At 54.0% G+C, this 14,237-nt stretch overlaps 2 protein-coding genes and 1 long non-coding RNA gene across 4 annotated transcripts in view; 2 read left to right on the top strand and 1 right to left on the bottom strand.

Moving 5' to 3' along the window:
* Window positions 1-14,237, top strand: part of LOC119846933 — a 323,834-nt gene that overhangs the window by 135,978 nt on the left and 173,619 nt on the right. The window lies entirely within an intron of this gene.
* On the bottom strand, window positions 391-1,926 carry LOC119846960. The gene is made up of 2 exons (XR_005290039.1): window positions 1,594-1,926; window positions 391-677 (listed from the first exon to the last, which is right to left on the bottom strand). It is a non-coding gene; the product is annotated as an uncharacterized LOC119846960 (long non-coding RNA).
* ZBTB45 (zinc finger and BTB domain containing 45) lies at window positions 2,365-10,793 on the top strand. Of its 2 annotated transcripts, none has more exons than XM_038381120.2 (3): window positions 2,365-2,498; window positions 4,875-6,560; window positions 8,726-10,793. In XM_038381120.2, exons 2-3 carry the CDS (start codon window positions 5,060-5,062, stop codon window positions 9,271-9,273), a joined length of 2,049 nt encoding a protein of 682 aa, XP_038237048.1. In that variant the 5' UTR covers window positions 2,365-2,498; window positions 4,875-5,059; the 3' UTR covers window positions 9,274-10,793. The 2 variants fall into 2 exon arrangements, with proteins under 2 accessions (XP_038237048.1, XP_038237049.1); XM_038381121.2 differs by lacking the exon at window positions 2,365-2,498 and adding an exon at window positions 3,191-3,362.

The following is a 14,237-nucleotide window of genomic DNA, read 5'->3' as shown; positions in this document are numbered from 1 at the left end:
AGCCATTCCGCACTGCTTGCTTCCCCATACCAATATCCTGAAGGGTGATTGGCCTGCAGACCAAGACTCGAAAGTCGTTTTGTATGGTCCTGAATACTGCTTCCAGGAGATCGTGCAGGTGGTGGGCATCCTTCAAGTCCAGGCAAGGGCTCAAGCAAGAGGGGAAACTGGTGAAGAAGATGAAGCAGCCCTTCCAGCTTCTTCTCAGTCTGCAGGAGGTTGCAATAGTGACTGTAGCTTTTACCCAAGGCAGCTGCTCTCAGTCTGGGCCTTGTCCAGGGCAGGGCTTAATTTGTGCCAGGGTTTGGAAGTTCCTAGCCGCAGCACCTCTGGGCTTGCTGCATCAGTTATGAATATAAAAAAATTGCTTGAGCCCTGGCATCTCTTTCATTATAAATTATGCACTGGTCCCGAGGGATCAAGACAGGGCTGATCTTATTCTGGTCAGGGCTGATCAACTACCACTTGGGGTGCAGGCTGGGCTTCAAACTGGTGCTGACTTGGCAGCCACGAAGGGTAGCCCCTGGAGAACTTTTCTACCATACGGCTCAGCTCACATCATCTGGAGCTCAGCCTCAGACCGGTGGTTTCCCAGCTCCTCCTGGTTGGTGCCTTAGCGCACAGACTACAGCGGAGCAGCCACCAGTGTGTATGGATTAGCAAAGCTAGGGGGATACCTGTGAGGAAAGAGGGGAGGGCGAGCATGATCCCAGGAGGCGGAGGAGTTATACACAAGGTTAATGAGCATGAACTATGCAGTAACACAGGGGTTCTCAAACTGGGGGTTGGGACCCCTCAGGGGGTCACAAGGCTATTACATGGTGAGTCCTGAGCTGTCAAACTCTACCCCAAATCCCGCTTTGCCTCCAGCATTTATAATGGTATTAAATATATAAAAAGTGATTTTAATTTATAAGCGGGGGTTGCACTCAGAGGCTTGCTATGTGAAAGGGCTCACGAGTGCAAAAGTTTGAGAACCACTGCAATGTGTATCAGCCTCACTCACACTTCCCTGTGCCCTTCCAAAATCACCTCCCCACTCGACTCCACATCCCCCCTGTACTCCCAGCCTCACCACCCCCCCTGCTCTGGGCTCCATCTCCCCCTCCCCCTGCACCCACTGAATCACCCCCTACCAGCTTGGGGCCCCATCTCTACTCTATACCCCAAAATATCCCCTCTCCCAGCTCCAGGCCCCAGCTCCCCCGTTGCACCCCCAGAGTCAGCCATCCCTCCTCTGGTCCATGACTACTCTTGAGCTCCCAAAATCACCCCTCTCCGAACTATGGGCCCCATCTCCCCTACTGGATCCTCAGAATCATCCCTCCTAGCTGTGGGCTTCATCTCCCCACTGCACCTGCAGAATCAACCCCTCCCAGTTCTGGAAAAATAAATACATAAATAAAGTTGTCTGCAAATTTAAATGAAAATACAGAGAATTTCTTTCAAAAAATTCTGCAGATGTTTCAAAATTACTGCCACAGAAATTAAATGTCTATTTTTTTAAAAAAAAAATCCATGTTTTAAATATTTCTGTGCAATACATATAAAAATAAATAAATAAACAAACAAAAATTATGTCAGTAAATGTACCTGGAAATATAGAGAATTTCTCAAAAAAATATTGCATTTTCCTCAAAATTACTGCCAAAAACAGAATAAATGCCTGTAATTTTTTTAAAAGTGTAAAATATTTCTGCAAAACTAAACCCATAATACCACAAACGAGCAGAGAATTTCTTTAAAAATATTTTCAGATTTTCTCCAACCGGCTGCCCACCAAAAAATATAAATTCCTGTAAGTAAAGCAAGTGTGTTAATTAGTCTATTAATTGCAAAAAATTATCTTTAATTTTAAACTAAATTGCAGATCATTTTTAAAAAATCTATTTTTATTTTTACTTTTTTTTGCAAAAAATGAAATAAATAAATGTTCTTCAAGTCCTTTAGGTTTAGTCGTCGATAATTGTGTGTGTGTACACCCCCCCCACACACACACACACCCACACACCCCCACCCACACAAACCCTCCCCCCCTCACACACACACACACACAAACCCTCCCCCCCTCACACACACACCCCCCCCACACACACACACACCCCACACACAAACCCTCCCCCCCCACACCCACCCATACCCACACCCACAGCTCCCTCCCTCCACTGGAGGAGGCTTACCGGGGGGGGGGGAGGGAAATCCAGCCCCTCTCCCCCCTCCAGGCTGAGCCACGGCCCCGGAGCGGGGGCACGCTGCGGAGGTTACACCTAATGTGGCCGCTCTCTGCCTCTCTATGGTCGGCCGGCTACCATTGCACTTCCGGTCTCTATGGTTTTCCCCAACCACTTCCGGCTTGGGAGTGGCCTGCCGTGCCGCCTCTCCGCCGCTCACTCTATGGTTGATGCCCGCCAGGACCCGGAAGTGACTCTACTGTCGGAAATGCGGTTCCGGGTCACGGAGGGAAACGGCCCCGCGGGTCACGGAGGGGCCCCGAGGAGGTGAGTGAGGCCCCGCCCCGCTCACGGAACCCTCGCCCCGCCCTCAGCCAGGAGCCTTCTGTCCTCTGAGGCCCCCACAGGGCCGCTAAGCCCCGCCCCTCACCTCAGCGAGCCCTTGTCTGCTTGGGGGCGGGAGCCCGGACTCCTGGGTTCTCTCCCCGGCTCTGGGAGGGGAGGGGGGGCGGGAGCCCGGACTCCTGGGTTCTCTCCCCGGCTCTGGGAGGGGAGCCCGGACTCCTGGGTTCTCTCCCCGGCTCTGGGAGGGGGGGCGGGAGCCCGGACTCCTGGGTTCTCTCCCCGGCTCTGGGAGGGGAGGGGGGGCGGGAGCCCGGACTCCTGGGTTCTCTCCCCGGCTCTGGGAGGGGAGAGGGGGCCAGTGATGAGAGCGGGAGCCCGGACTCCTGGGTTCTCTCCCTGGCTCTGGGAGGGGAGTGGGGGCCAGTGATGAGAGCGGGGGGGGGCGGGAGCCCGGACTCCTGGGTTCTCTCCCCGGCTCTGGGAGGGGAGTGGGGGCCAGTGATGAGAGCGGGGGGGGCGGGAGCCCGGACTCCTGGGTTCTCTCCCCGGCTCTGGGAGGGGAGTGGGGGCCAGTGATGAGAGCGGGGGGGGGCGGGAGCCCGGACTCCTGGGTTCTCTCCCTGGCTCTGGGAGGGGAGAGGGGGCCAGTGATGAGAGCGGGGGGGGCGGGAGCCCGGACTCCTGGGTTCTCTCCCTGGCTCTGGGAGGGGAGAGGGGGCCAGTGATGAGAGCAGGTGGGCGGGAGCCCGGACTCCTGGGTTCTCTCCCCAGCTCTGCTCCTGACGCCCTGAGTGACCTGGAGCAAACCCCACCCACGTGTCCATTTCCCCCTCTGGCACGAGGAAGGTGAGTCACTGCTGCAACCCCCAGCCCTGGGACCCCACCTGTCCTGCCCTCCACAGCCCGCATTTGGCTTAAAACCCACGAGATTTAATGATTCTTGCAATACGTGTTGGGCTCGTTTCTTTGCCGTGATGCTTTCGGGGCGTGTTCGCTCCCCAGCTTTGTACGGTAGCCGTTGGGGGTCGACCCTCCCCTTCATGTTTTATAAGGGGAAGCCGAGAGTCTCGCTCCAGGAGCCGGGGCTGGAAGAAACACCCTGCAGCCACCGTAAAGCCTAGAAGAGCTGGCAACCCCCACCGAATGCATCCGATGAAGTGAGCTGTAGCTCACGAAAGCTTATGCTCAAATAAATGTGTTAGTCTCTAAGGTGCCACAAGTACTCCTTTTCTTTTTGCGAATACAGACTAACACGGCTGCTACTCTGAAACCTTTAATTATTATGTAATTATAATTCACTCCCTCCCTCATGGTTGCTTTGTGTGAACTCACCTGAGAGGCCCACATGAACCTGCTTACCAGATCAGGCCCCACATGTGATAAAGGCAGGCAAACCACTATCTTCCCTGGATCTGTGAATCACTCTGAGCTCTAGGCAAGAAAGAGGCATCCGGACATCTGGCGCGGGGCTGCTGTGTGCATCCCCAGAGGCAGAAACAATAGGCACCTAGCTGCTGAGTGAGTTTAGGCATCATAGGGTTTTCCGGGGGTGGGATATGATTCTGGTATAGGAGCACCTCCTTTTGGTTAACTTAAACCCCTTCCAAAGCAACATAAACTAACCCAAACAAGGCATTGTCACGTCGACACTTGGCACACTTTGCTAGCATAATACTAATACCTCCCTCTTATCTAGTGCTTTTAACCCGGTCTTAAAGCTTTACAAAGGAAGATAGTATCATTATCCCCCATCTGTGGCATAGGAGCCGGCGGTAGAGGGGAATTGTCTTGCCTAAGGTCACCCAGCAGGGAAAAGCTGGGAATAGAACCCAGGTGTCCTGAGTCCCGGTGTCTCTCGGCTAGGCCCCACAGCCTTCTGTACCAGCAAAGCGTGCCTAGCATGGATGCAGCTTATACCAGCCAAACTGTGCGGCCTATATTAGAAGAGCATCTATCCAGAGACTCAGACCAGTAAAACTCTAGCACTTTAAACTCCCACCTGAGCCCATAGCAGTGTAACTAAGCTAAGGGTTGGTATGGATACTAGCCACCCCCTACCCAGCACACACTCCGGGCGCCGCCCTTTCAAATCCCTCCCCTTTCTACACCTTGCTTCCCCTTCCCACAAACATCCTTGCTCTTCCAACGCTCCTGTCCATGCTCCATGTCAGCTGAGGGCAGGGAGGTCCCCGTAAGGAGAAGAGGCGCTTAGGGTGGTAGGCAGAGAAGGGACTACTTGGGCTTGAGGCATCTGTGCTATTTAGATTCATGGAGGTTAAGACCTCAGATCATCTAGTCTGATATCACAAGCCACCAACAACCACCCAGCAGCTGCCGTTCCTTGTCTCTCTGTTTCAGATTTTGCATGAAGCACGTCCCTGCAGCCCTGCTCAAAGCAGCATCTTGTGATGTTTCCAACCCCCAGGCTCCTCCACGTGGCACTGATGCGTACCCAGCCCTCCAGTGAGCCCTGAGCACTCCCCCTGCCTTTGGCACGGAGATACGTCCCCCCGCTTGCCCACTCGGTCCGGAACGAAGCAGCCATGGCTGAGGCTGTCCATTACATCCACCTGCAGAACTTCAGCAAGTCCCTGCTGGAGACGCTGAACGGGCAGCGCCTGGGTGGGCACTTCTGCGATGTGACCGTGCACATCCATGAGGCCACCCTGCGGGCCCACCGGTGCGTGCTGGCCGCCGGCAGCCCCTTCTTCCACGACAAGCTGCTGCTGGGCTACTCGGAGATCGAGGTGCCTGCCGTGGTGCCCAGCCAGGTGGTGCAGCAGCTGGTGGAGTTCATGTACAGCGGCTCCCTGGTAGTGGCCCAGTCTGAGGCCTTGCAGATCCTGACGGCCGCTTCCATCCTCCAGATCAAGACAGTCATCGACGAGTGCACCCAGATCATCTCCCAGAGCCGCAGCCCCAAGCCGCCCACCGCTGCCTCCTCCGTGTCCCTTGCTGTCCCCAGGCCGCTGGCTGTCAAGCCCCAGGAGCAAACCAAGGAGAGCCCAGGTGCTGTCGGTATCCCGGCCTCCCGGCCTGGTGAGATGGAGCCCCCCGGCACTGCCCAGCTGGAGGCCCCCAAGCTGCTGTGTGCCTCGGAGGTGCGCTATAAGCTCCGCGACCTGCTCTCCTCCCAGCAAAGGCAGCTGGGGGAGGCCAGGGAGAGGACAGCATCTGAGGGGGAACTGGTAACCGCCGGCAGCGACGGTGAGGGGCTCTATGGCGGGCTGCACCCGGCCGAGGCTCAGCCCAGCTGCCACAGCCGTAAGCAGCGCCAGCCGGTGCGGCTCCAGCTTTCTGACACCTTGCCTGTCATCATCAAAGATGAGGAGGAGGAGGAGGAAGACGAGGAAGAGGAGGAGGACGGGGGAAAGCTGAGCTGCTTCGGGGAATGTGGTGGGGGAGCCTTCCGCAGCTGCAGTAAGGCCAAAGACACCGGGGGTGGGAGCGGCGCAGGCGGGGCGGGCAGGAAGGATGGCGTCCAGCTAGACTATCCCGCTGTGGAGGGGCAAGATTTCTTCAGCGGGCAGGACGTCTTCTCTGAGTCCTTCATCCCGGCCTGGCAGAACGAGGAGGGCGGCCACGGGGCGGCCCGGGAGGGCGAGAAGTTCCGCGCCGATTGCAGCCTGGAGGCCTCCAACATGAGGACGCTGGCTGGAGACTTCAAGCCAGCCCCGGCCAGCTTCCCGGCCCAGGCGCCCGAACCCCGTGGCCTGGCGTTCGTCTCCTCCCTGGGCATCCAGCGGGAGCTGAAAGCAGAGGTGAGCGCCGCCGGACCCGGCACCACCACCACCACCAGCATATTCCAGTTCCACCTGCCGCAGCCCGGCGTGGCCCAGAGCTTCTACAGTGTCCAGCAGGAGCCTGGAGCCGCCAACATGGTACAGCTCAGCCCCGGCGCCATGGTGACGGGCTCCCTGCACAGCGAGCAGGCCCAGCGCCCAGGGCCTTCCCGCTGCTCCGAGCCATCCTACCAGTGCAGCCACTGCCAGAAGACCTTCAGCTCCCGCAAGAACTACACCAAGCACATGTTCATCCACTCAGGTGAGGGGGTGTGGAGCGCTGGGGGCAGATGCCCTTTGCTCCCTCCGCAGCTGGTATAAGCTGGAGGGTGAATTCTCTCACTGTGATTGGCTGGAAGAGCCTCAGCAGGGGTGGCACTGGAGGCTGAGCCAATGAATAGCCTCCTGTTCTCCTGCTCTGGGTGATGTCGGGGCGCTTATGGAGAGCAAGTGTGACGACCGCCCTCACAGCTGACATCCCCAGGGTCGAACCAGGGGCCTCCTAAGCTAAAAGGCTAGGGCTGAGGAGTTGGGGGCTGTAGCAGCTGGGGGGTCGGCAGAGACGGGGACCCAGGACACACGCACACCAGTGGGTTATATGGGCAGGAGGGCTGTTCCAGGGACCATCACTGGTGGGACTGGGGTCCAGGGTCCTTGGGATGAGTCATGTCTCCTCCCAGAGTCATGTCTCCAGTCTGTAAAGCAGGGCCAGCAGTCCCAGGTGAGGGAAGTGTTGTGTAGCGGGAGCCCTCGCCGCGGTGCGCCCTCTGGTGGTCTGGTGCAGCACCGCCGTTACGTTTCTGCCTCAGTTTCACTTACTGGGCTTTCTATGAATCCAAGGAGATTTATGTATATTGAACAGCAGCCTTCGGTAGCTTTGTTTATTTAACCCAAAGACAGAACATTACACAGATTGGTCTGCGCCCTAGCGCTCTCGCTGGAGGGGGAAGGGGCTGAGCTAACTGTAGTCCAGCCCCCCCAGGTCCCTTACCAGTGAGCCCTCTTGATCTGGAGCCCTCTTCCAGAATCAGGGCCTCTTGTCAGCAGGTGGGGAAAGGTCTCTCCTCTTGGGTCAAAGTCCCCACAGAGGTCGAACCGCAGTGACCCTTCCTCGGACAGAATTCCTTTCCTTGGGTGCTTCTCTTGTTCCCCGATGAGCAGGTTCCTCTGAGACTCTGCGTCCTTTACTCTGCCTCCTCGGTCGAGGAGTACTCTTCCTCAGTTTCCTTTCCTGGGGAGATCCCCGGCCAGCTGCCCCGAGACATTCTCCCCTTAGGAGGTGTCTCTCTCTGTGTTCTGGGGACTGTTCTCTAGGGAGAACACTGGTGGTAGCTTCTTAGCCAGGTCCCCTGAGGAGTTCTTTCCCCAAGCGCTTCTCGTATCTGTTTACTCTCCTGCCTGAGCCCTCATAACCCTGTGTAAGGCCCAGGTGTTCCCTAACTAATTAACCATGACCCAGCTACTTAGGAAGCCATTCTCCCCAGATGGATCTGGCCCGACTCACTCTCTAGCAGAGCCTGACCACCCACCAGGTGCCCTGAGACATGCTGCAAGACACCGAGATAGACACAGCCACAGAAGCACAGGATGACACTGGGGTGGTGGTGAGGCCCCATGTCTAGCAGGGAGTTGGGGTCACGTTGTGCAGTGTAGGAGGGCATTCAATCACTATGTGTGGGGAAGAAGTAGAGGGCTTTTGCTCCCTGATCTGGATCGCCCCTGGTGACTCTCCACCCCTCCATCCCACTTGGCTGAGGGTCTCTGCCCCAGGTACTCCCCTCTGGCCGGGGCTCTGCGCTGTCCCCTCCTAGAGAGTCTTCCCCAGAAGTGAGATGATCCCCACCTCCATCCCCTATGGCTGAGAGCCAGTCTGCCCTTGGCCAGAGCATGCTGGCCACCTCTTGTTCACCCCAGCTGGGGTTACACCAAGCTGTGTAGAAAGGGGCTCTCTCCTCCCCTCTCGGGGACAGTAGGCCTCTGGGATTGGGGTGCTCAGTGTGAGTGAAGGGTCTCCCCAGAACTGCAGAAGAGGGACCCCTCTGCTCCCAGGGAGAAAATGCACCTATATACAGAGGCCAGTTTCCAATGGATGGTCTGTTTCTTCCCCAGGAGCTGTCAGCTAGGAAGCTGGGATTTGAGTGATGGGGGGCAGTGTGTCGGGACTGGGGCTGAGCCTAGGAAGCCAGGATGGGAGTGGGGAGTCAAGGCCAGGGTGGGATGTGAGGGTGGATCAGGGCTGGGCCTCTGCCCTTGAAAGCTGGGACCAAGCGGTGTCAAGTCTGGTGCTGCGCCCTGGAAAGCCAGAACCTGGGGGGTCAGGGCTGGGGCTGACCCAGGGGTATCTGGGAAGCTGATCTGCTGCAGATGACGGGGTCTGGGCTCACTGACCCTTCCACTCCTACATCCTCCTGTGCTACTGTCTTGCAGGCGAAAAGCCCCACCAGTGCAGCATCTGCTGGCGCTCCTTCTCGCTGCGGGACTATCTGCTGAAGCACATGGTGACGCACACGGGCGTGCGGGCCTTCCAGTGCTCCATCTGCTGCAAGCGCTTCACCCAGAAGAGCTCCCTCAATGTCCACATGCGCACGCACCGCCCCGAGCGCTTCCAGTGCTGTATCTGCAACAAGTACTTCTCCCACCGCACCCTGCTCGAGCGCCACGTGGCCACTCACACCGCTTGGAAAGCTGGCGAGCCCAACGTGGCCGGGGGCTCCTGGAAGGAGAAGCCTGACCCAGGAGAGGGTGCCAGCATTGCCGCCTGGAAAGGGGACCCAGCCACGGAGGGTGCTATGGTGGCGTGGAAAGGGGACCCGGGCGGGGAAGGCGCCATGGTGGCGTGGAAAGGGGACCCAGGCGGGGAAGGCACCATCGCGGCCTGGAAGGGGGACTCTGTTGCAGAGGGCGCTCTCCCCACCCAGCCCACATGGAAAGGGGACCCTGCTGGAGAGGGCACCATGCCAACCCACACGGCCTGAGAGAGTGGCCTGGCTAGAGTGGGCATAGGTGAAGAGGGGACCAAAGTGGGCCCATCTCAGCCTAGCCAGCCTGGAAAGGGGCCCAGGCCTAGCACAACCCATGTGCCCTGGAAAGAGAAGCCCTAGAGTAACCCACTTGGCTCAGAGAGGCATCTGGGGTACCAGTTACTTTCCTGATGCCCCCCATCCCAGCCGGTACGACGTGCACTCAGGACTGACTGGCTTGGGCAAGTCCTGTTTTGATCTCCAAGTTGAGTTCTCTCTCTGGGCTCAACTCCTTTCCGAGCCTCCCAATGGGCCATGCCCTGTGCGCACTCCCTCCTCCCAGTCACACTGGTTGGGAGCAGTACCATCGCCTCCAGCAGACCATCTCTGAGCCATGTAACGACATGGGTAGAAACCAACAGAAGCCCTAGCAGTGACCAAAGAGTCTGTCCAGCTCCCTGGGGAAGGGACAGAAAGGAACTGCACAGCTGTGGAGCCCCTAAACCTTCCTTTGTGAGCAGTTATTTCTCCATCTTCAGGAGTTCAGCGGTGGATCAGAGTTCTAGCTACTCCCTGGCTACAGAATCCCTCACTTGCCATCAGCATACTCCAGCAGCCCTCGTCATTACAAAAAGGAACTTCTCAACATCTTTCTGAGTCCGCGGACAGCCTGAAACAGGCCCTGGGAGAGGCTCAAACTACCCCTTTGGCTATTAACCCTGAAACTTAACAATGACTGTGTAAATGTCGGCATCACTAACTGCTGCTCTCCCAGTAGCTTTAGCAGCAACATCCAGCTAATGTACTTGTCCCACAATGCCAAACAATTCCCCAATTCTCACATCTCCCCACTCACACCCCCATTGTCCCCTGAGAACGTGTATAAGACAGGGTTTGAAGAGCAGTGGTGCACAGAAAATGTAAGGCCAGAGTAACTAGAGTTCAATATAAAATAAATAACACACTGACGAGGCACTGATTGCGCTGATGAAGGGGTTGCCAGCAGCTGGTGAATCCCACCTTCTGTCTAAAAATATTGCACCCATAAGTCACGCCTGAGAACACTTATATGGAAGGAGATTAAAGAGCAGAAGTGGGTGAAAAATTTTTAACCGAACCTTTTTTCAATGTAAAATGCAGATTTGGCAATGCCACAAAGTTTCACAAATTCGTGTCGGTTTTGCCAAATGGTTTTGAGGGGAAAAAGTTAAAAATAATATTCTGAAAAAATCAAAATGTTTAATTCAGACTTTTCTGGGGGGGAAATCCTTTTGGTTCTTCAATTTGAAGTCTCCTTGAATTTTATATTTTAAAAATAAAAATGCTCAAAACAAAACATATCCCTTTTTTGGGGATCAAAAGTCTTGTTTCAAAATTTCCTTTTATTTAAAAAAAAAAAAAGTCACATGTTTAAAAATGCTCAAAATCAAGCCAATATATTTAGATATTTTGTTTCAAAATTACTGTGTTTAGAAATGTCCTTTAATTTTACTTTTTACAAAATAAAGGTTTAAAATACTCAATATCTAAATGTTTCAACCGAAAATGAATTGTTTTAATTTTGATTTGCTGAAAATTTTCCTTTTCAGTCCAACCCAAAATTATTTTTTTTCACGATTTTTAAAATCTCCAAGGAACCAAAAAGACCTGTTCTTAGTCCCACAAGATTAGAGAGTCACTTTCTCCTGTTTTCCCAATGTCCATCCATTCAAAGCCCTGAGGTAAGTGGGAAAGCGGGATACCGGGAGGAAGCACAGGCAGGAATGTCTGTGAGGGGAGGGCTCCTGCCTCATACTGGGAATGAGGGGCGATCAACAGGTTATCTCAAGTGCTTATATACAAATGCACAAAGCCTTGGAAACAAGCAGGGAGAACTGGAGGTCCTGGTGATGTCAAGGAATTATGACGTGATTGGAATAACAGAGACTTGGTGGGATAACTCACATGACTGGAGTACAGTCATGGATGGTTATAAACTGTTCAGGAAGGACAGGCAGGGCAGAAAAGGTGGGGGAGTAGCACTGTATGTAAGGGAGCAGTATGACTGCTCAGAGCTCCGGTACGAAACTGTGGAAAAACCTGAGTGTCTCTGGATTAAGTTTAGAAGTGTGTGCAACAAGAGTGATGTCATGGTGGGAGTCTGCTATAGACCACCGGACCAGGGGGATGAGGTGGATGAGGCTTTCTTCCGGCAACTCACGGAAGCTACTAGATCGCATGCCCTGATTCTCATGGGTGACTTTAATTTTCCTGATATCTGCTGGGAGAGCAATACAGCGGTGCATAGACAATCCAGGAAGTTTTTGGAAAGCGTAGGGGACAATTTCCTGGTGCAAGTGCTAGGGGAGCCAACTAGGGGGAGCGCTTTTCTTGACCTGCTGCTCACAAACCGGGTAGAATTAGTGGGGGAAGCAAAGTGGATGGGAATCTGGGAGGCAGTGACCATGAGTTGGTTGAGTTCAGGATCCTGACGCAGGGAAGAAAGGTAAGCAGCAGGATACGGACCCTGGACTTCAGGAAAGCAGACTTTGACTCCCTCAGGGAACAGATGGCCAGGATCCCCTGGGGGACTAACATGAAAGGGAAGGGAGTCCAGGAGAGCTGGCTGTATTTCAAGGAATCCCTGTTGAGGTTACAGGGACAAACCATCCCGATGAGTCGAAAGAATAGTAAATATGGCAGGCGACCAGCTTGGCTTAATGGTGAAATCCTAGCGGATCTTAAACATAAAAAAGAAGCTTACAAGAAGTGGAAGGTTGGACATATGACCAGGGAAGAGTATAAAAATATTGCTCGGGCATGTAGGAAAGATATCAGGAGGGCCAAATCGCACCTGGAGCTGCAGCTAGCAAGAGATGTCAAGAGTAACAAGAAGGGTTTCTTCAGGTATGTTGGCAACAAGAAGAAAGCCAAGGAAAGTGTGGGCCCCTTACTGAATGAGGGAGGCAAGCTAGTGACAGAGGATGTGGAAAAAGCTAATGTACTCAATGCTTTTTTTGCCTCTGTTTTCACTAACAAGGTCAGCTCCCAGACTGCTGTGCTGGGCAACACAAAATGGGGAAGAGATGGCCAGCCCTCTGTAGAGATAGAGGTGGTTAGGGACTATTTAGAAAAGCTGGACGTGCACAAGTCCATGGGGCCGGACGAATTGCATCCGAGAGTGCTGAAGGAATTGGCGGCTGTGATTGCAGAGCCCTTGGCCATTATCTTTGAAAACTCGTGGCGAACGGGGGAAGTCCCGGATGACTGGAAAAAGGCTAATGTAGTGCCCATCTTTAAAAAAGGGAAGAAGGAGGATCCTGGGAACTACAGGCCGGTCAGCCTCACCTCAGTCCCTGGAAAAATCATGGAGCAGGTCCTCAAAGAATCAATCCTGAAGCACTTAGAGGAGAGGAAAGTGATCAGGAACAGTCAGCATGGATTCACCAAGGGAAGGTCATGCCTGACTAATCTAATCGCCTTTTATGATGAGATTACTGGTTCTGTGGATGAAGGGAAAGCAGTGGATGTATTGTTTCTTGACTTTAGCAAAGCTTTTGACACGGTCTCCCACAGCATTCTTGTCAGCAAGTTAAGGAAGTATGGGCTGGATGAATGCACTATAAGGTGGGTAGAAAGCTGGCTAGATTGTCGGGCTCAACGGGTAGTGATCAATGGCTCCATGTCTAGTTGGCAGCCGGTGTCAAGTGGAGTGCCCCAGGGGTCGGTCCTGGGGCCCGTTTTGTTCAATATCTTCATAAATGATCTGGAGGATGGTGTGGATTGCACTCTCAGCAAATTTGCGGATGATACTAAACTGGGAGGAGTGGTAGATACGCTGGAGGGGAGGGATAGGATACAGAAGGACCTAGACAAATTGGAGGATTGGGCCAAAAGAAATCTAATGAGGTTCAATAAGGATAAGTGCAGGGTCCTGCACTTAGGATGGAAGAATCCAATGCACCGCTACAGACTAGGGACCGAATGGCTCGGCAGCAGTTCTGCGGAAAAGGACCTAGGGGTGACAGTGGACGAGAAGCTGGATATGAGTCAGCAGTGTGCCCTTGTTGCCAAGAAGGCCAATGGCATTTTGGGATGTATAAGTAGGGGCATAGCGAGCAGATCGAGGGACGTGATCGTTCCCCTCTATTCGACACTGGTGAGGCCTCATCTGGAGTACTGTGTCCAGTTTTGGGCCCCACACTACAGGAAGGATGTGGATAAATTGGAAAGAGTACAACGAAGGGCAACGAAAATGATTAGGGGTCTAGAGCACATGACTTATGAGGAGAGGCTGAGGGAGCTGGGATTGTTTAGTCTGCAGAAGAGAAGAATGAGGGGGGATTTGATAGCTGCTTTCAACTACCTGAAAGGGGGTTTCAAAGAGGATGGCTCTAGACTGTTCTCAATGGTAGCAGATGACAGAACGAGGAGTAATGGTCTCAAGTTGCAATGGGGGAGGTTTAGATTGGATATTAGGAAAAACTTTTTCACTAAGAGGGTGGTGAAACACTGGAATGCGTTACCTAGGGAGGTGGTAGAATCTCCTTCCTTGGAGGTTTTTAAGGTCAGGCTTGACAAAGCCCTGGCTGGGATGATTTAACTGGGACTTGGTCCTGCTTTGAGCAGGGGGTTGGACTAGATGACCTTCTGGGGTCCCTTCCAACCCTGATATTCTATGATTCTATGATTCATTCATTCATTCATTCATTCTCCTGCTGGTGGAGCATAGATTGAACACTTTGGATTGCCCCTTTCCAAAGAGCCCGGTTTCCTGCCAATTCTGTGGCCTGCTCTATATTAAGGTTGGAAGCCACGACCTTCCTCCAGCATGTGTAAGGTTGTCCATGAGGTCTTCTCCATCCAGCTTTTGTTGGATCATGCATAAAGCTGGTGGGCTACTATGGACTATGATGTACTGAGCAGATGGACAAGCCACCTGAGTCCCTTGGGAAAACATTGGAGGCCGGTTGGGCCCAACACTTGACGTCCTCATTCAT

This window comes from Dermochelys coriacea, chromosome 23, assembly GCF_009764565.3.
Source record: "Dermochelys coriacea isolate rDerCor1 chromosome 23, rDerCor1.pri.v4, whole genome shotgun sequence".
Classification (NCBI taxonomy): domain Eukaryota; kingdom Metazoa; phylum Chordata; order Testudines; family Dermochelyidae; genus Dermochelys; species Dermochelys coriacea.
Note: the sequence above shows the minus strand (reverse complement) of the source record. Positions and strands in the feature narration are given on the sequence as shown.